The sequence below is a fragment of the Procambarus clarkii genome, chromosome 48, assembly GCF_040958095.1.
Source record: "Procambarus clarkii isolate CNS0578487 chromosome 48, FALCON_Pclarkii_2.0, whole genome shotgun sequence".
Lineage (NCBI taxonomy): Eukaryota > Metazoa > Arthropoda > Malacostraca > Decapoda > Cambaridae > Procambarus > Procambarus clarkii.
The window spans coordinates 17,839,573-17,862,122 of record NC_091197.1 but is presented as its reverse complement, the minus strand read 5'-3'; the positions used below and the strand labels follow the sequence as shown (position 1 = coordinate 17,862,122).

General features: G+C 49.0%; 2 protein-coding genes across 4 annotated transcripts in view; one reads left to right on the top strand and one right to left on the bottom strand.

The window, feature by feature from the left end:
- Window positions 1-22,550, top strand: part of LOC123752455 (uncharacterized) — a 524,100-nt gene that overhangs the window by 258,174 nt on the left and 243,376 nt on the right. The gene's annotated exons all lie outside the window — the stretch shown is intronic.
- On the bottom strand, window positions 21,327-22,223 carry LOC123764843 (sperm acrosomal protein FSA-ACR.1-like). Its single transcript, XM_045753037.2, has one exon. It carries the CDS (start codon window positions 22,221-22,223, stop codon window positions 21,327-21,329), a length of 897 nt encoding a protein of 298 aa, XP_045608993.2.

Here is a 22,550-nt window from a genome sequence, read left to right as displayed (position 1 = left end):
GGTCCGAGTGATAACCTTTTTCTTTTATTTGTCTCTTTCCTTCTCTTGCTCATGTCGACGGTGGTAATCAGTGCCCAATGGTCACTACATAAACTGTGCACAATGTGTGTACTGGCATCCGTGTCCTGTGCATTCAGCAGGAGAGCATAGTCTAATCTTCCTCCTCTGAGGTGAGTTGGCTGTTCATCACCCATGACCCTAAGGTTTTCATTTCCCCTGACATAGAGTGACAGTTTCCGTCCATTGACATTGGGCTGATGACAGTTGGCACCAAAGTGTGGGAGTCTGGCATTCAGGTCACCGACCAGCAGGGTAGGTTCTTCATTAATAAATTCAGGCAGTGTGTCAAGGTCAAGTTTACTCTGCGGCACATTTAGGTTGATTATATGTAGAGCATTATTGTTTAAGTAAAGGGTTACTCCCAGTGATTCAAACTCATCCCCCATGTGCAGGTCATCAATAATCTGTGCGGGAATGTTGTTACTTACAAAAGTGATGAGACCCCGTTTTCTTTCCCCAGCGGGCAGGGAGAACTTGCGATAACCGCTGAACCTTGGGCTGAAATCATCACCCACCAGTGTCTCCTGTAGCACTATGATATCAGTTTGGTGTTCACGAGCGTATTGTATGTCATTAAGTCTACCGCGAACGCCATTGCAGTTCCATTGTAGGATAGTGAGACTTTCTTCACCGTTGTTATCCATCGTGGAGGTGTTGGTCATCAGGTGTGCTGTGTGCGGTGTTGTTGCTGGTGAGAGTGTGTGCACTGGTGGTGTTGTATGTGGTGTTGCACCACCGTCATGTGCTGGTGGTGTTGTTTGTATGGGTTCCAGTGGTCAATGGTGTTGTGTATACTAGTGTCGTTGTGTTAACTGGTGGTGGTGGGTTCACTGGTGTTGATGTGTTCACTGGTGTTGAGGTGTTCACTAGAGGTGTTGCGCTCACTGGTGTTCATGTGTTCACTGGTGTTGAGGTGTTCACTAGAGGTGTTGCGCTCACTGGTGTTGATGTGTTCACTGGGGCAGCGATAGCACTGAATCTGCTGCTATGTGCCGTGGCTCGTGTTGCATCTTCATGCACCAAGTTGCAACCTGCTGAACTGGCCTGAAACAAGTTCAGGCCCTGCAGAATGTGAAGTATGTCCTCCTGGGTCTTCTGGATTGTACATAGGGTATTATCAAGTTTATTTTGCTTCCTCATTAGTTCTTGCATGAGTGGGTGATTTTTTATCACGTGAGTAATCATTGCTTCCATATCGGGCGGCATTGTTTCATCTGGACCCAGTGAGTTGTTGGCTGGTGAGTGAGGAGGAGGAGTGGTAGGTTGGGAGGAAGGGAGGGTCGCCTGAGAGGCGGAAGAGCTGGTTGAATGGGAGGCGTTAGGTGGTATGGGTGATGAGGCAGAAATGGGGTTGTTGGGTGGGGTAGGGTTGGGGTTAGCGAGGGAGATAGGGTTGGGGTTAGTGAGTGGGGTAGAGGTAAGGGGTTTGTGAGAGGAATGGGGTTGATATCACACCAAACCTGTCTCCTGAAGCCCACATAAAAAAGAACTACATCTGCGGCATACGCGAGGCTGGCTAATATCAAAACAGCCTTCAGGAACCTGTGTAAGGAATCATTCAGAACCTTGTACATAGCATTTGCAAGACCAATCCTGGAGTATGCGGCCCCAGCATGGAGCCCGTACCGTGTCAAGCACAAAACGAAGCTGGGAAAAAGTTCATGGGTATGCCACTAGACTAGTCTCAGAACTAAGAGGCATGAGTTACGAGGAAAGGCTACGGGAACTAAACTTCACATCCCTGGAAGGCAGAAGATTAAGGGGAGACATTATCACTGTTTACCAAATTCTCAGAAGAATTGACAGAGTGGACAAAGACCAACTATTTAGCATGGGTGAAACACGAACAAGGGGACAGAGGTGGAAAATTAGTTCCCAAATGAACTTCAGAGACATTGTAATTTTTGTTTCAGAGTCAGAGTAGTTAAATGCTTGAATGCATTAGGCAGTGATGTGGTGGAGGCTGACTCCATACACAGTTACAAATTTAGATATGATAGAGCCCATTAGGCTCAAGAATCTGTAAACCAGTTGATTGACAGTAGAGAGGCGGAACCAAAGAGCCAATGCACAATCCCCGCAAGTAAAACTAGGCGAGTGCACAAAATGCACACAGTCATTACATCCCTGACACACACAGACTACGCTAGAACCTGGCTAATGTGCGCGTGAGCAAAGGCTCAACCTGTTCTCACGTATATATTTATGGTTAAGCCAGCAAGATCTGGAACCTCCTTAACGTGGAGTCCAGATCCTAAAACTGGAAGGGCTGGGGGGGTGTCCAGGCGCTCAATGTCCACAGAGAGGGGAGAGGGGAGGGGGGTGGATGGGTGGGATCCAATCGCACAAGTGGTCCACTGCTCGCTGCCCACTTGAAAAGAGAGACGGACATGGTGAAAGAATCTCAGAATTGCGTCTCCTTGCAGAGGGCTTGCTGCACTATTAAATATTTCTCCTGGGAGGGCAACCTGGCCCTCATATTTGATCTATTTTTTCAGTTCCAGTTAGGGCAACATTTTATTTAGGCGCTTGGCAGTCAGAGAATTTTACCTTTAAAACCGTGTGTGATTTGTGAATTACAGTATATATATATATATATATATATATATATATATATATATATATATATATATATATATATATATATCTATATCTATATATATATATATATATATATATATATATATATATATCTATATATATATATATATATATCTATATATATATCTATATATATATATATATCTATATATATATATATATACCAATCCCGCATACTCCAGGATTGGTCTCACACATGGTATACTAAGTTCTGAAAGATTCCTTACACAAGTTTGTAAAGACCGTTCTTATGTTAGCCAACCTTGCAAATGCCGCTGATGTTATCCTCTTGATATGGGCTTCAGGGGACAGGTCTGGCGTGATATCAATCTCCAGGTCTTTCTCTCTCTCTCTGACTCTTGACGAATTTCATCTCCCAAATGACACCTTGTATCTGGCCTCCTGCTCCCTACATCTATCTTCATTACATTTATTTGCTTGGGTTAAACTTTAACAACCATCTGTTCGACCATTCCAGCAGCTTGTCCAGGTCTTCTTAAAGCCTCAAGCTGTCCTCCTCTGTCTTAATCCTTCTCATAATTTTGGCGTCGTCAGCAATCATTGAGAGGAATGAGTCTATACCCTCTGGGATATCATTTACGTAGATCAGAAACAGTATAGTCCCAGTACAGAGCCCTGTGGGACTCCACTGGTGATTTCACGCCAATCTGAGGTCTTGCCCCTCACTGTAACTCTCTACTTCCTATAGCTTAGGTACTCCCTAATCCACTGGAGCGCCCTACCAGTTACTCCTGCCTATTTCTCCAGCTTATGTGCCAGCGTTTTATGGGTACTGTGTCATAGGCTTTCCGTCTGTCCCAAAAAATGCAGTCCGCCCTTTTTCTCTTTCTTGCGTGTGTGTGTGTGTGTGTGTGTGTGTGTGTGTGTGTGTGTGTGTGTGTGTGAGAGAGAGAGAGAGTGTGTGTGTTTACAATTTGTATTTACTATTGTGTCTGCAGAATCGACTGTTAGATTTTGGACCCCGCGTTTCTAACCAATCTATTTTTCCTCTACATCTACTACATATATACTTATACATATACATGTAGACTACATATATATGTAAACTACATTTATATGTAGACAACATATATATGTAGACAACGTGTATATATATACGACATATACATTCACACACACACATTCACATTCACACCCACACCCACACACACACACACACACACACACACACACACACACACACACACACACACACAAACACACACATAGGGAGCCGGTGGCCGAGCGGACAGCACGCTGAACACGTGATCCTGTGATCCCGGCTTCGATCCCGGGATCGACTGGGGAGAAACGATGGGGAGAGTTTCTTTCACCCTCTGCCCCTGTTACCGAGCAGTAAATAGGTACCTGGGAGTTAGTTAGCTGTCATGGGCTGCTTCCTGGGTTGTGTGTGGTGTGAATAAAAAGTAGTAATAGTAGAAACAGTTGATTGACAGTTGAGAGGCGAGCCGAAAGAGCAGAGCTCAATCCCCGCAAGCACAACTAGGTGAATACACACACACACACACACACACACACACACACACACACACACACACACACACACACACACACACACACACACACATTACCAGGAAGCAGCCCGTAGAAGCTATCTAACACCCTGGTACCTATTTACTGCTAGGTGAACAGGCCATCAGGGTGAAAGAATCTCTGCCTATTTATTTTCGCCTCGAGGCCCCTGTATGTGTGGTAGTGTGTTTAGGATCCCGAGTGCATTAGGAGGATGTGAGTGAATAAAAGAAGCAAAAATGAATGAACCTGTAAATAAATTCAACCACTAATCGATACTAGAAAATCTAGAAAAAAAATACTTAGTTTCCGGAGTATCCACAAATAACATTGGGTCACATTTGTTGTAGGAGGAATATATTAAATTACATCCAACGGCTACCTCGTGATAAACGCCGTCATGCCAACATTTCCAAAATGGGGATTTGCCCTTGGTTACGAATAGGGATTTACCTACTATGTATTCAGCAATCATTATCCGTACAAATACAATTACAAACCCCCCCCGGGATTCAATTACAAAAGATTATTACCGACCCGGGATTCAGCAATGGGAATCAGGCAGCAGTTGACAAAACAGGAATTCTGGAATGGCCACCACGCAGAGCGTACCTGATGGGAATTTGCCAATAATTAGCAAGGTGAATACGAATAAGCAAACAATAAGGACGCGAGGAAATTCCACTTCCACTGAATTCCAAGAATCTGGAAAACAGATCAGTTAAAGCAGGTGCCCCACAAGGGCTTTACAGTGTGGGAAATCAGGACAAAAATATAGCGTTTAATTTCACTTTTGTTAATCTGTTGGATGTTTAGCACATTATTTTAGCAATATTCACTGATACTATATTTTGACCACCATCCTGGCCCTTCACCACCATCCTGGCCCTTCACCACCATCCTGGCCCTTCACCACCATCCTGGCCCTTCACCACCATCCTGGCCCTTCACCACCATCCTGGCCCTTCACCACCATCCTGGCCCTTCACCACCATCCTGGCCCTTCACCACCATCCTGGCCCTTCACCACCATCCTGGCCCTTCACCACCATCCTGGCCCTTCACCACCATCCTGGCCCTTCACCACCATCCTGGCCCTTCACCACTAATTTTCCTCATCACTGTAACCATCTTCACAACACAATGTCTCCGTTAAACTACACAAAAGTAACTAATCACGCTGAAAATATTCCGCTGAACGAATCTAAGTGAGGATGGCGTCTGCTGTTTAAACGAGTATAGAAAATTATATAATATGCCCTCTCTCACCCCTCTTCCCTAGCATCACCCCCTCCCCCCCCCCCTCCTCTCTCTCTCTCTCTCTCTCTCTCTCTCTCTCTCTCTCTCTCTCTCTCTCTCCCCCCTCTCTCTCTCTCTCTCTGTCGTGTGTGGTAGATTGGAGGCAGGTCTGGTATTGGGCATGTGCCGGGTTCAATACCACTCTGGTGTACCACCTACTCCTGCCTTCCTCTAATTAACACAGTGTTCCCTTCTATGTAGAGAGAACGGGGAGTAATACTCTCTCGAACCAAAAGAAAATTGTTCCAAGTCTAACTTTAATTAAAAATTTGACAAATATGAAATTCCGTTATTTGTTTCCCTTCACCCGTGGATACTACTGTGTGTGTGTGTGTGTGTGTGTGTGTGTGTGTGTGTGTGTGTGTGTGTGTGTGTGTGTGTGTGTGTGTGTATGTGTGTGTGTGTGTGTGTGTGTGTGTGTGTGTGTGTGTGTGTGTGTGTGTGTGTATGTGTGTGTGTGTGTGTGTGTATAAGTGTGTGTGTGTGTGTGTATAAGTGTGTGTGTGTGTGTGTGTGTGTGTGTGTGTGTGTGTGTGTGTGTGTGTGTGTGTGTGTGTGTGTGTGTGTGTGTGTGTGTGTGTGTATTCACCTACTTGTATTCACCTAGTTGTGCTTGCGGGGGTTCAGCTCCGCTTTTTCTGCCCGCCTCTCAACTGTCAATCAACTGTTTCTACTACTACTACTACTACTATTTTTTTTCCACACCACACACACACACACACCCCAGGAACCAGCCCGTGACAGCTGACTAACTCCCAGGTACCTATTTACTGCTAGGTAACAGGGGCATAGGATGAAAAAAACTCTGTCCATCGTTTCTCACCGGCGCCCGGGATTGAACCCGGGACCACAGGATCCCGTGTCCAGCGTGCTGTCCGCTCGGCCACCGTGTATGTGTGTGTGTGTGTGTGTGTGTGTGTGTGTGTGTGTGTGTGTGTGTGTGTGTGTGTGTGTGTGTGTGTGTGTTGGTTTTAACTAGATTTGTCATACTTGTGTTGTACTCACCTATTTGTGACTGAAGAATCGAGCTTTGGCTGCTGGACCCCGCCGCCCTTTAACCCGCCTGTTGTCAAAGCATATACATCCTGACCTATTTACCTATCAAAGCAAATTTGAAAATGATGAGGTTTCGTTTTTCATCCTGCTCCTTTTGGTTTAACGAAATTTATAATACTTGTATTGGTTTACTGAGGTTTCTAATACCTGTGAAGGTTCTCAACATTTTAACACCTGGTGTCGATTTATTGAGGTATAAAATGGAAATAGGCATATAATGGTTTAGTAATTACGGATTACGATAGGTTAAATATAAACTTTTTAAATGGACTAACAATTTGGTATAAACAGAAACTGGAATTAAAAAAACAGGGATGCGAGGACATATGGTTGGATCTAGATAGAGACATACCACGAATGGGCATTTAAGTCTATTGCACTTTTTAATGTAGGCCTATTGAAGTGTTTATGTAGGTTTATACTGCATTTATTTAGTCCTATGAATAGTTTTAGGTAGGCTTAAGAAGGTTTTTTTATGTGAGCCTACTGCATTGTTTGTATAGGCTAAGTGCAATGGTTTATATAGGCCTACTGCAATGTTTCTGATGCTGTACTAACAACGTTTATTTAATGTACGGCAGCGTTCATGAACGCCTGTTGCAGTGTTTCTTACGAATGCCTACTTTATTGTTTCGTATGTAGGCCTACTGAGATGTTTCACATGAGGCCTACATATTATTTATATAATTCACTAAATTTTTAATTATTAAATTTTGTCCCGAAGGGCGAGTTTATTGGGCAGCGCCACTCATCTTGTGAGTGGACACACCGCCATAGCAGCATAAACAACACTCCCAAATAGGAAGAAAACCCGCTGGGTTGTTCATCCTGTCACTTGTACTGTAGTTCTTAATTATAATTTTGGTCCGTTTATTCTGCGAGTTTACTTCCAGCAGTTTAAACCTCTTACCATCGTAGTCATAGTTATTGTTGAAGAACTGCAAGGCTCTGGCCCCAAACACCCGCAAGACGACATTGCTACCTACAAATCTGCTCTCAGTGCGGCGCTGGTCTCTATGGGTGCGGGCGGCGTTAATGATCCATCTGTACGTCTCTGCTGATCCCTTACCCGGTGTAGTAGAGAAAATTAGGGTGTTCCATTCACCATCTGCGGTTGGTTGTTGTTGTGGTCGATGATGATGATGTTGCTGGTCTCGTTGTGGTTGTTCATGTTGTCGTTGTAGTTGCAACAATTGTTTCCTTTCCTGTCTCTTAGATGTTCTGCTCCTGGATGTTTCGTACCCGCCTTCATCTGCCGATGAATTTTCGCTCCCGCCATCACTGTTGGTAGTCCCCGGGGGTGGAGCCTCACCCACGCCAGGGTGGGAGTGTGGTGGTGGAGCCTCACCCACGCCAGGGTGGGAGTGTGGTGGTGGAGCCTCACCCACGCCAGGGTGGGAGTGTGGTGGTGGAGCCTCACCCACGCCAGGGTGGGAGTGTGGTGGTGGAGCCTCACCCACGCCAGGGTGGGAGTGTGGTGGTGGAGCCTCACCCACGCCAGGGTGGGAGTGTGGTGGTGGAGCCTCACCCACGCCAGGGTGGGAGTGTGGTGGTGGAGCCTCACCCACGCCAGGGTGGGAGTGTGGTGGTGGAGCCTCACCCACGCCAGGGTGGGAGTGTGGTGGTGGAGCCTCACCCACGCCAGGGTGGGAGTGTGGTGGTGGAGCCTCACCCACGCCAGGGTGGGAGTGTGGTGGTGGAGCCTCACCCACGCCAGGGTGGGAGTGTGGTGGTGGAGCCTCACCCACGCCAGGGTGGGAGTGTGGTGGTGGAGCCTCACCCACGCCAGGGTGGGAGTGTGGTGGTGGAGCCTCACCCACGCCAGGGTGGGAGTGTGGTGGTGGAGCCTCACCCACGCCAGGGTGGGAGTGTGGTGGTGGAGCCTCACCCACGCCAGGGTGGGAGTGTGGTGGTGGAGCCTCACCCACGCCAGGGTGGGAGTGTGGTGGTGGAGCCTCACCCACGCCAGGGTGGGAGTGTGGTGGTGGAGCCTCACCCACGCCAGGGTGGGAGTGTGGTGGTGGAGCCTCACCCACGCCAGGGTGGGAGTGTGGTGGTGGAGCCTCACCCACGCCAGGGTGGGAGTGTGGTGGTGGAGCCTCACCCACGCCAGGGTGGGAGTGTGGTGGTGGAGCCTCACCCACGCCAGGGTGGGAGTGTGGTGGTGGAGCCTCACCCACGCCAGGGTGGGAGTGTGGTGGTGGAGCCTCACCCACGCCAGGGTGGGAGTGTGGTGGTGGAGCCTCACCCACGCCAGGGTGGGAGTGTGGTGGTGGAGCCTCACCCACGCCAGGGTGGGAGTGTGGTGGTGGAGCCTCACCCACGCCAGGGTGGGAGTGTGGTGGTGGAGCCTCACCCACGCCAGGGTGGGAGTGTGGTGGTGGAGCCTCACCCACGCCAGGGTGGGAGTGTGGTGGTGGAGCCTCACCCACGCCAGGGTGGGAGTGTGGTGGTGGAGCCTCACCCACGCCAGGGTGGGAGTGTGGTGGTGGAGCCTCACCCACGCCAGGGTGGGAGTGTGGTGGTGGAGCCTCACCCACGCCAGGGTGGGAGTGTGGTGGTGGAGCCTCACCCACGCCAGGGTGGGAGTGTGGTGGTGGCGGCCAGATGTGCCAGGCATACTCACATGTGCGATTGTCTGTGTGTGTTGTTGCTGCTCCTGCTGCTCTTGTCTTGTCTGACTTCTGGTTGTCCTCATCTATTTGTCTATGACTATGTAGTTGTCACGTGTGGCAGTAAAGGCACTATACAGTACTGTATACACTAGCTAGGAGGTGAGCTAGCAGGTTCCTCATGTAAACACCACCAGCTGCTCAGGGAGACCGCGACGTTATATAGAGAGGGCACAGGGGCTATAACACCCAGGTACCTGGGAGGGGACCCACACTGCTCCCCTCACGGAACCCCTGATACTGACACACCTTGCAATGTTTGTCTTAATGTCTGACCAGGCCACACTGTTCAACGCTCACTATCAACTATGGTTGATAACCAAATTTTTGAACACCTGCTACTGTGGCAGCTGTGTTATTAGACACTCTACAGGCTGGGCCATACGGCTAGGCCTATGTCACGAGGACAAGGGCACATCTCCACCATCCTGTCCCCAGGCTCTGGGTCAGGACTCACTAAACTGCTCCCTTTCCCGCTCGGCACTCAGCCCCGGCACCCAGCCCAGGCACCCAGCCCCGGCACCAAGCCCCAGCACCTAGCCCCGGCACCCAGCCCCGGCACCCAGCCTAGGCACCCAGCCCAGGCACCCAGCCCAGGCACCCAGCCCCAGTAACCAGCCCCGGCACCCAGCCCCGGCACCCAGCAACCAGCCCCGGCATCCAGCCCAGGCACCCAACCCCGGCACCAAGCCCCGGCAACCAGCCCCAGTAACCAGCCCCGGCAACCAGCCCCAGTAACCAGCCCCGGCACCCAGCCCTGGCACCCAGCCCCGGCACCCAGCCCCAGCACCCAGCCCCGGCACCCAACCCCAGCACCCAGCCCCGGCACCCAGCAACCAGCCCCGGCACCCAGCCCCGGCACCCAGCAACCAGCCCCGGCACCCAGCAACCAGCCCTGGCACCAAGCCCCGGCACCCAGCCCCAGTAACCAGCCCCGGCATCCAGCAACCAGCCCCGGCATCCAGCCCAGGCACCCAGCCACGGCACCCAGCCCTGGCACCCAGCCCCGGCACCCAGCCACGGCACCCAGCCATGGCACCCAGCCCCGGCACCTAGCCACGGCACCCAGTCCCAGTAGCCAGCCCCGGCACCCAGCCCCGGCACCCAGCCACGGCACCCAGCCCCAGTAGCCAGCCCCAACACCCAGCCCCAGTAACCAGCCCTGGCACTCAGCCCCAGTAACCAGCCCCGGCACCCAGCCCCGGCACTCAGCCCCAGTAACGAGCCCCGGCACCCAGCCCCGGCACTCAGCCCCGGCACCCAGCCCCGGCACTCAGCCCCGGCACCCAGCCCCGGCACTCAGCCTCAGTAACCAGCCCCGGCACCCAGCCCCGGCACCCAGCCCCAGTAACCAGCCCCGGCACCCAGCCCCGGCACCCAGCCCCAGTAACCCGCCCCCGGCACCCAGCCCCGGCACCCAACCCCAGCACCCAGCCCCGGCACCCAGCAACCAGCCCCGGCACCCAGCCCCGGCACCCAGCAACCAGCCCCGGCACCCAGCAACCAGCCCTGGCACCAAGCCCCGGCACCCAGCCCCAGTAACCAGCCCCGGCACCCAGCAACCAGCCCCGGCATCCAGCCCAGGCACCCAGCCACGGCACCCAGCCCTGGCACCCAGCCCCGGCACCCAGCCACGGCACCCAGCCCTGGCACCCAGCCCCGGCACCTAGCCACGGCACCCAGTCCCAGTAGCCAGCCCCGGCACCCAGCCCCGGCACCCAGCCACGGCACCCAGCCCCAGTAGCCAGCCCCAACACCCAGCCCCAGTAACCAGCCCTGGCACCCAGTCCCAGTAACCAGCCCCGGCACCCAGCCCCGGCACTCAGCCCCAGTAACCAGCCTCGGCACCCAGCCCCGGCACTCAGCCCCGGCACCCAGCCCCGGCACTCAGCCCCGGCACCCAGCCCCGGCACTCAGCCTCAGTAACCAGCCCCGGCACCCAGCCCCGGCACTCAGCCCCGGCACCCAGCCCCGGCACTCAGCCTCAGTAACCAGCCCCGGCACCCAGCCCCGGCACCCAGCCCCGGCACCCAGCCCCAGTAACCAGCCCCGGCACCCAGCCCCGGCACCCAGCCCCAGTAACCCGCCCCCGGCACCCAGCCCCGGCACCCAACTCCGGCCAACACATAAACTCTGGAGTGTGTTTATGCGACATGATTTGCATACTGCCGGATGCCAAGCTTCGCCTGCCCTTCTCCCGCATATTTCAGAGTATTGACAGGTGCATAAGCAGGTAACACTACGCTCTATTAATGGGGAACAACGGGGACGACCCCGACCCATCAATGTCATTTATTCCAGGGTGAATGGAACACGTGAAAGTCTAGGGACCTCACCAGCCACATTTCATCACCACGACTTTATTGCTAGTCAGCATGGGAACCTCAACTTATATTATATTATATATATATATATATATATATATATATATATATATATAATATATATATTAGGGGTGGAAGATCGGTCCCCCATGGGAAGACACTATATTGTTACATTACAAAAATATAAATACAAAAACATAATAATTAATTAGAAAATAACAAATTGTAATTACAGTTACAAAATTTTGAGGTTATTCTATAGGTTCGAACTCGCCTCCTTGTACTCTCCGACATCATCTAATAGATACATCAGGCTCTCTTGATTTCGCTGTGCATCGGTAATCTATGTATGTCACGTCCTCTTACTTATGGCTGTACATCATTCACACAATATACTGTAATTCCACGTTCTCTCTATTTGGATTATAAGTTTCTTGTAATTTAGTATTTTCTCCAACAAGTCTTCAACTGGAGATCTGAACAGTTGAAGGGTGATTAGAAATAGCAACCTCTCGATGCAATAAAAAAAAAAACTCTCTTTCACTATCTCAGTCTATCTCATTCTCTCTCTCTCTCTCATGCTTACAACCCTCCTTTCCCCACCCACCTGACAGTAGGGGTTCGACCCCCAGCCAGAACTTCAGTGAACAGTTGTTGGACGCCTCGGGGTTGCACAGCTGGTTCCCACTCACCAGAAAATATCAGTCCTCATTTTTATATTGTCGACAAGTTTTTGTCGAATTAAATTAGTATTCAACGTATTGATTAAAGGTCGCTGTATCAGTAATTCGCTGTATCAGTAATTCGCTGTATCAGTAATTTGCTGTATCAGTAATTCGCTGTATCAGTAGTTCGTTGTATCAGTAATTCGCTGTATCAGTAATTCACTGTACCCGTGATTCTCTGAATGAGTAACTCGTGGTTTCTTTAATGTATGTTTGATGTTGTCTACTGATGTTGTTTATTCCCCTGGGTGGGTAATGTTGAGCTCTAGCTCCCCACACCGGGACGGGAGCCAATGACGGTCGAGTCAAACGACTGCATCATCCGGGTCCACAGCCACCGACGTATTCAGTCCGTCCGTGACGGGAGGTCGGACCGTGACGACAGGTCCGACCGTGACGGCAGGTCCGACCGTGACGACAGGTCCGACCGTGACGACAGGTCCGACCGTGACGACAGGTCCGACCGTGACGGCAGGTCCGACCGTGACGGCAGGTCCGACCGTGACGGCAGGTCCGACCGTGACGGCAGGTCCGACCGTGACGGCAGGTCCGACCGTGACGGCAGGTCCGACCGTGACGGCAGGTCCGACCGTGACGGCAGGTCCGACCGTGACGGCAGGTCCGACCGTGACGGCAGGTCCGACCGTGACGACAGCTCAGTAGCACTAGAACTATGTTCAAACCGCATACCTCTAAGAAAAAAGAGGAAGAGATGCAGATTGGAACGGGAACGTCGTTCCCTCTATAGGCGAAGAAAACGAATCGCGGAACAACTTGAAAATCTCAAGAACGGCGAAGAAGGCTAGGCAGAGAAATAGAAACAATTGAACTCATGCTTCAAGAATCATACAAAACCCAGAAGAGGCAAAGAGAGCAAAAGGCCATCAGTGAAATAGAGAGAAATCCGAAATATTTTTTCTCCTATGCAAAATCAAGATAAAAAAAACACATCTGGTATCGGCCCTTGCGAAAAGGAGATGGAACTTCCACCGATGACAACAAAGAAATGAGCGAGATACTGAGGAAACAGTACGACTCTGTTTTCAGCGAGCCACTAAACACACTAAAGATTGCTAACCCAAATGAATTTTTCATGGATATGATACCAACATCAAATCATATATCAGACGTCACCCTGTCCCCACTGGATTTTGAAGAAGCCATAAACAGTATGCCTATGCACTCTGCACCAGGCCCGGATTCTTGGAACTGCATATTCATCAAGAACTGTATAAAACCACTATCGCAGGCCCTTCACATTCTTTGGAGACAAATCCTAGATACTGGCGTTATCCCTGAAATACTAAAAACAGCAGAGATAGCACCATTCCATAAAGGAGGAAATAAGGCAGAGGCAAAAAATTTCAGACCGATAGAACTAACATCGCACATAATAAAAATTTGAGAGAGTGCTAAGAATTAAGATTACAAAATACATGGAATGACAGACCTCTCCATAGCCCCTGACAACATGGTTTCAGAACTGGGCGCTCTTGCCGGTCACAGTTGCTGGACCACTATGACATGGCATTAGATGCCATGGAAGACAAAATGCTGATGTAATTTACACAGATTTCGCAAAAGCTTTTGACAAATGTGACCATGGTGTGATTGCACACGAAATGCGTTCAAAAGGAAACACCGGAAAAATAGGCAGATGGGTCTACAATTTTCTGACTAACAGAACCCAATGTGTAATAGTCAACATAATAAAATCCAGCCCATCAACATTGAAGAGCTCAGTCCCTCAGGGTAATGTTCTTGCTCCAGTACTTTTTCTCATCCTCATATCGGACATAGACAAGGACACAACCTATAGCACTGTATCATCCTTTGTAGATGACACTAGGATCTTCATGAGAGTTGGCAACATAGAGGACACGGCAAACCTCCAGTCAGATGTAGATTAGGTCTTTCTATGGGCTACAGAAAAAAAACATGGTGTTTAATGAAGATAAGTTCCAGCTCATGCGCTACGGTAAAAATGAAAATATAAAAACAGAAACCACATACAAAACTCAGGCAAATCATAACAAACAACGAAAAGCAATGTATAGGATCTGGGTGTACTCATGTTGGAAGACCTTACCTCTAAAGAACACAATAAAGTAGCCGTCACAACTGCAAGAAAAATGACAGGTTGGATAACAAGAACTTTTCACACTAGAGATGCTGTACCGATGATGATACTTTTCAAAACGCTTGTGCTCTCTAGAGTGGAATACTGCTGCACAATGACAGGCCCTTTCAAAGCTGGAGAAATTGCTGACCTGGAGAGCGTGCAGAGATCCTTCACTGCTAGAATCCAATCAGTAAAACATCTAAACTACTGGGACCGACTAAAGAGCTTAAATCTGCATTCCCTTGAGCGCAGGCGCGAGAGATACATAATAATCTATACGTAGAAAATAATAGAGGGGCTGGTCCCAAACCTGCAAACAGAAATAACACCACATGAGACCAGGAGGCATGGTAGGATGTGCAGTATACGCCCGTTGAAGAGCATAGGTGCAACAGGTCCTCAGAGAGAACTCAGAGGCCAACATCAGAGGCCCGAGACTGTTCAACACGCTTCCACTGCACATAAGGGGCATAATTGACCGACCCCTCACAGTGTTCAGGAGAGAACTTGACAAACACCTCCAAAGGATACCTGATTAACCAGGCTGTGACTCATACGTCAGGCTGCGAGCAGCCGCGTCCAACAGCCTGGTTGATTAGTCCAGCAACCAGGAGGCCTGGTCGACGACCGGGTCGCGGGGACGCTAAGCCCCGGAAGCACCTCAAGGTAACCTCAAGGTAGGACCGTCCGTGACGACAGGACCGTCCGTGATGACTGGTCCGTCCGTGACGACCTAACTGTCCGTAACGACAGGTCCGTCCGTGACAGGTCCGTCGTTTATGGCCAAGTCAGAGACCGACATGAATTAGTGTTCACGGTCCACCAGCCTGACTGACCTCTCTACCAGCAAGGTCTCTGCCCTTAACATATTGCTGTTATTCTCAAATTTCTCCACTGTTTCCACTTTTGTGTGTGTGTGTGTGTGTGTGTGTGTGTGTGTGTGTGTGTGTGTGTGTGTGTGTGTGTGTGTGTGTGTGTGTGTGTGTGTGTGTGTGTGTGTGTGTGTGTGTTTTGCTGTAATTAGCAAGAGTCAGCGCCGCCCATCAATCATTCGTTTAGCTTTTTTTTCCTTCAATTGAACAAAAAAGAGAATCTCTGAGGGAGTCCGAATGTACTTTTCGCTAGGAGAGAGTCAGAACACAAATGTTGTGTTGGGAACTTATTCTATCGTTTGTAGAGCATTTACGGAGTAAACTTTTCTAAACAAGAACGTTCTGAGCTACACTGAGGCCACATCAGTGGGCGGCCACACTACCACATTTATACTGTTGGGTAAAGTGTGAGACTGAAACACACACACACACACATAGGACACACACACACACATGGACACACACACACGGACAAACACACGCACACACACACACATGGACACACACACGAACACACACACACGGACACACACACACACAGGCCACACACACGCACACTTAGGACACACACACTTACACACACATATACACATGGACACATACACACACATATACACATGGACACATACACACACACAGGCCACACACACGCACTCATAGGACACACGGACACATAGTTGAATCCACCACACACATTGTTTGCGAATGATGCAATGCGAATGAGAATAGTTTGAGACAAGAGGATTGTAAGATACTCCATGATGACTGAGACAAGCTGCTGCAGAGATGGTACGAGAAATGGCTACTTGAGTACAACACAAGGCAAGTGTTATGTCATGACAACGGGAACAGGTTACAGGAGACCAAAATAATACAAAACACAATGTAACATATAGGAAGAGACGCTAAAGTGAGACATAAGAAAACAAGAACATGTTCAGAGGTTTGTAACCACGAACGTGTGTGTGTGTGTGTAATTACCTAAGTGTAATTACCTAAGTGTAGTTACAGGATGAGAGCTACGCTCGTGGTGTCCCGTCTTCCCAGCACTCTTTGTGTGTGTGTGTGTGTGTGTGTGTGTGTGTGTGTGTGTGTGTGTGTGTGTGTGTGTGTGTGTGTGTGTGTGTGTGTGTGTATTAACCTAGTTGTATCCACCTAGTTGTGTTTGCGGGAGTTGAGCTTAGCTCTTTCAGCCCGCCTCTCAACTGTCAACAACAGTTATAAGCTACTACTTTTTCTCACACACACACACACACACACACACACACACACACACACACACACACACACACACACACACACACACACACACACACACACACACACACACACAGGCAGCAGCTCCGTAATAGCTATCTAAGTCCCAGGTACCTATTTACTGCTAGGTAACAAGGGCATTCAGGGTGAAAGAAACTTTGCTCATTTGTTTCAGCCTGGTCCGGAACTCGAACCCGGGTCACAGAATTACGAGTCCTGGGCGCTGTCCACTCAGCTACCAGACCCCTGTGTGTGTGAGTGAGTAAGAGAGAGTATTCACCTAGTTGTGTTTGCGGGGGTTGAGCTTTGCTCTTTCGGCCCGCCTCTTAACTGTCAATCAACTGTTTACTAACTACTGTTTTTTTTCTCCACACCACACACACACACACACACCCCAGGAAGCAGCCCGTGACAGCAGACTAACTCCCAGGTACCTATTTACTGCTAGGTAACAGGCGCATTCAGGGTGAAAGAAACTTTGTCCATTTGCTTCTGCCTCGTGCGGGAATCGAACCCGCGCCACAGAATTACCTGTCCTCCGCGCTATCCACCAGGCTACCAGGCCCCCTAGGGGGCATAGTAGCCTGCGTGTGTACTCACCTAGTTGTACTCACCTAGTTGTGTCTGCAGGATCGAGCATTGACTCTAGGATCCCGCCTTTCGAGCATTGGTTGTTTACAGCAATGACTCCTGTCCCATCTCCCTATCATACCTGGTTTCAAAATTATGAATAGTATTTGCTTCCACAACCTGTTCCTGAAGTGCATTCCATTTTTCCACTACTCTCACGCTAAAAGAAAACTTCCTAACATCTCTGTGACTCATCTGAGTTTCCAGCTTCCATCCATGTCCCCTCGTTGTGTTACTATTCCGTGTGAATATTTCGTCTATGTCCACTCTGTCAATCCCTATATACGTTCCTATCATGTCCCCCCTCTCCCTTCTTCTTTCTAGTGTCGTAAGACACAGTTCCCTCAGGCGCTCCTCATACCCCATCCCTTGAAGCTCTGAGACGAGTCTCGTTGCAAACCTCTGAACCTTTTCCAGTTTCATTATATGCTTCTTCAGATGGGGACTCCATGATGAGGCGGCATACTCTAAGACCGGCCTCACGTAGGCAGTGTAAAGCGCCCTAAATGCCTCCTTACATTGGTTTCTGAATGATGTTCTAACTTTTGCCAGTGTAGAGTCCGCTGCTGTCGTTATCCTATTTATATGTGCCTCAGGAGATAGATTAGGTGTTACGTCGCACACCCAGGTCTCATTCGCGCGACGTCACAGGTAGGCTGTTCCCCTTCATTGTGTACTGTCCCTTTGGTCTCCTATCTCCTAGTCCCATTTCCATAACTTTACATTTGCTCGTGTTGAATTTCAGTAGCCATTTCTCTGAGCATCTCTGCAACCTGTTGTGTGTGTGTGTGTGTGTGTGTGTGTGTGTGTGTGTGTGTGTGTGTGTGTGTGTGTGTGTGTGTGTGTGTGTGTGTGTGTACTTACCTAGTTGTACATACCTAGTTCTGCTTGCGAGGGTTGAGCTCTGGCTCTTTGGTCCTGCTTTTCAACTGTCAATCAACTGATGTACCCGTCTGAACCTATTGGGCTCTATCATATCTAAACTTGAAACTGTATGGAGGCCGCCTCCACCACATCACTTCCTAATGCATTCCACTTGTCAACCACTCTGACACTAAAAAAGTTCTTGCTAATCTCTCTCTGGCTCATTTGAGCATTCATTTTCTTCCTGTATCCCTTGGTGCGTGTGGCCCTTGTGTTAAATAGTCTGACTTTATCTACCGTATCAGTTCCTTTGAGAATCTTGCATGTGATGATCATGTCCCCCCCCCTAACTCTTCTGTCTCCCCGTGACGTGAGGTTTAATTCCCGTAGTCTCTACTCGTTTCTCATAACTCCTCAGTTCGGGTAATAGAGACTGGTGGCAAACCTTTGTTTGTTTGTTTTTACTGGAAAAAGACTAAACTGGAAAAACCTTTTCCAGTTTAGTCTTATGCTTGACAAGATATGGACTCCATGCTGGAGCCGCATACTCCAGGATTGGTCTGACATATGTGGAATACAAAGTTCTGAATGATTCCTTACACAAAATTCTAAAGGCCGTTCTTATGTTGGCCAACCTGGCATATGACGCTAATGTTATCCTCTTGATATGGGCTTCAGGGGACAAGTCTAGTGTGATATCAACCCCCAGGTATTTCTCTCTCTCTGATTCATAAAGAATTTCATTTCCTAACTGATACGTTGTATCTGGCCTCTTGCTCCCTACACCTATCTTTATTACATTGCATTTGCTTGGGTTAAACTAACAACCATTTGTTCGACCAATCCTTCAGCGTGTTCAGGTCTTTCTTCTTGAAGCCTCAAGCTGTCCTTCTCTGTCTTAATTCTTCTCATAATTTTGGCGTCGTCAGCAATCATTGAGAGGAATGAGTTTATACCCTCTGGGAGATCATTTACGTATATCAGAAATAGGATGGGTCCGAGTACAGAGCCCTGTGGGACTCCACTGGTGACGTCACGCCAATCTGAGATCTCGCCACTCACTGTAATATCTGCTTCCTATTGCTTAGGTACTCCCTTATCCACTGGAGCACCTTAAAAGTTACTCCTGCCTGTTGTGTGTGTGTACTCACCTATTTGTGCTTGCGGGGGTTGAGCTTTAAATCTTTGGTCCCGCCTCTCAACCGTCAATCAACAGGTGTACAGATTCCTGAGCCTATTGGGCTCTATCATATCTACATTTAAAACTGTGTATGGAGTCAGCCTCCACCACATCACTGCCTTATGCATTCCACATGTTAACTACTCTTACACTGAAAAATTCTTTCTAACGTCCCTGTGGCTCATTTGGGTACTCAGTTTCCACCTGTGTCCCCTTGTTCGAGTACCACCAGTTTTAAAAAGTTTATCTTTATCTACCCTGTCAATTCCCCTTACGATTTTGTAGGTAGTGATCATGTCTCCCCCTACTCTCTTGTCTTCCAGAGTCGTGAGGTGCATTTCCCGCAGCCTTTCCTCGTAACTCATGCCTCTTTGATCTGGGACTAATCTAGTGGCATACCTATGAACTTTTTCCAGCTTCGTCTTGTGCTTGACAAGGTACGGGTTCCATGCTGGGGCCGTATACTCCAGGACTGGTCCTACATATGTGGTATACAAGTTTCTGAATGATTCCTTACACAGGTTCCTGAAGGCTGTTCTGATGTTAGCCAGCCTCGCATATGCCGCAGACGTAATTCTTTTTATGTGGGCTTCAGGAGACAGGTTTGGTGTGGTATCAACTAGATCTTTCTCTCCCTTCTCTGTGTCGGACATAACAGTTCTCTAAGCCTATATCCCCCAAACATTTTTCCTTTAGTTGTCAGTGTTCTGAATATCTGTTTATGTTGTTCTCCCTTCTCTTCTCCCCTCAACTTCTCCCCCTCGTATCCAAGTCTCACTCATTTTCTCTGTTTCTGTATCTGTCTGTCTCTCTCTCTCTCTCTCTCTCTCTCTCTCTCTCTCTCTCTCTCTCCTGCTCCTCGTAACTTCCTCCCTCCCTCATGTCTTCTAATTCCTCCTCGTTGGTGCTTTTTCATGGTTAATCCTTCTCTTTCATTCGACATTGGAACGCATATCAATTTAATGCTCTCTTTGTCTCTACCTCTCTTGCCTATTTTCTCCCTTCTCTCATTTATCATTCTGTCTTAGTCTGGCTCCCACATTCCCTATAACTGGCCCTATAACTACCAGTTTCTTAGAAGTTTCTTCCTCTTCTTAAACTGCATTTCCTCCCGATTTTTGTTAAAAGTCTTCATTTTATTTCTGTTTAGCTGATAACAAAAACGTAGAAAAAGGGATCTATCTGTTCTGCGATATTTTAAAGACTTTGTTAGTGGCTGCTTTACTGTAGTGACTGTATCGTTTTGTCCACTGTAAATTTTGTCTACCTTAATAACATATCCAAAAGGGCCGTGATGAGGGTTTGAACCTACGTCCGGGATGATCCCAGACGAGCCTTAGTCGACTGCGCCACGACAAGGTCAAAGTAATTGCAACCGGGACTGCTACTGCCTTCACCCGGATCCCGCAGTCTCTCGGAGACACAAACCGGGTTTTTTTTTACAATTCCCCCCAAGCACCAGGGCTCTGTCGACCAAATGATCTATCTCTTCTATGGGATCCGTGTGAGGGCAGTAGCACTGCCGGTTGCAATTCTTATGACCATGTCGTTTTACATATGTTAAAACAAATGCAAACAAACACAGGCCGGTACAGGTACAGTTACACTCTCAGACAGGTACACATACAGTCCCACACAGACAGGTACACATACAATCACACACAGACAGGTACACATACAATCACACACAGACAGGTACACATACAGTCACACACAGACAGGTACACATAAAATCACACACAGACAGGTACACATACAGTCACACACAGACAGGTACACATGCAATCACCCACAGACATGTACACGTACAATCCAGTACACATACAAGCACATACAGGTACGTACTCATGCAACCACTCACAATACGGACACGTACAAGAACACGCAAGACCCACACCAAAACACAAACCCCAAGCCAGAACTCCCATCATGACACAAGGGAAAAAATAACAGGAAAAAAACAACAACCTTGAGATGCAAAAAGTAAACTACTCAAATAGACATGAAAGACGTCGACAAATAGACATGAAAGACGTCGACAAATAGACATGAAAGACGTCGACAAATAGACAAAGAGAGGAGCATTCGTGGCAGCCAAACATGTCAACAACGGGCTGCTTATTTTGTTTCCTCAGAGTACCTCCACAGAGCTGCTGTTCTTCCCAGGACGGAGCTCAGAGCCGCTGTTCTTCCCAGGACGGTGCTCAGAGCCGCTGTTTTTCCGAGGACGGAGCTCAGAGCTGCTGTTCTTCCCAGGACGGAGCTCAGAGCTGCTGTTCTTCCCAGGACGGAGCTCAGAGCTGCTGTTCTTCCCAGGACGGAGCTCAGAGCTGCTGTTCCTCCCAGGACGGTGCTCAGAGCTGCTGTTCCTCCCAGGACGGAGCTCAGAGCCGCTGTTCTTCCCAGGACGGTGCTCAGAGCTGCTGTTCTTCCCAGGACGGTGCTCAGTGCTGCTGTTCTTCCCAGGACGGTGCTCAGTGCTGCTGTTCTTCCCAGGACGGTGCTCAGAGCTGCTGTTCTTCCCAGGACGGTGCTCAGAGCTGCTGTTCTTCCCAGGACGGTGCTCAGAGCTGCTGTTCTTCCCAGGACGGAGCTCAGAGCTGCTGTTCTTCCCAGGACGGAGCTCAGAGCTGCTGTTCTTCCCAGGACGGTGCTCAGAGCTGCTGTTCTTCCCAGGACGGAGCTCAGAGCTGCTGTTCTTCTCAGGACGGAGCTCAGAGCTGCTGTTTTTTCCAGGACGGAGCTCAGAGCTGCTGTTCTTCCCAGGACGGAGCTCAGAGCTGCTGTTCTTCCCAGGACGGAGCTCAGAGCTGCTGTTCTTCCCAGGACGGAGCTCAGAGCCGCTGTTCTTCCCAGGACGGTACTCAGAGCCGCTGTTCTTCCCAGGACGGTGCTCAGAGCTGCTGTTCTTCCCAGGACGGAGCTGAGAGCTGCTGTTCTTCCCAGGACGGAGCTCAGAGCTGCTGTTCTTCCCAGGACGTTCAGTGTTACAGGCGAATGATAATGCAGGAGAAGATATCTCGTTCATCATAACACCCACAAAGAACATATACACGGCTGTGCTTCATCAATCTATATATTCCCTGTCCCTCTTCCTCTCAGGATGCTAAGGCGTACTTTAGCGAAAAGTGAATATTTATATGCCCAAAATCAGACCGTTTTTCATTCAAATTTTGGACTATTCAAGATAACTCGCGATAGGTTTTGCATTATTGTGCAAACCTATGGAAGAAAGCTATATTAAGCTGTATAACATTTGCAATCAAACAAGTTTTTTCTAACATGTTTTAACTAATTTCCTAATATTTTAACAAATGTTAATTTATGATATTTGTAATGATAGAATCATATCACA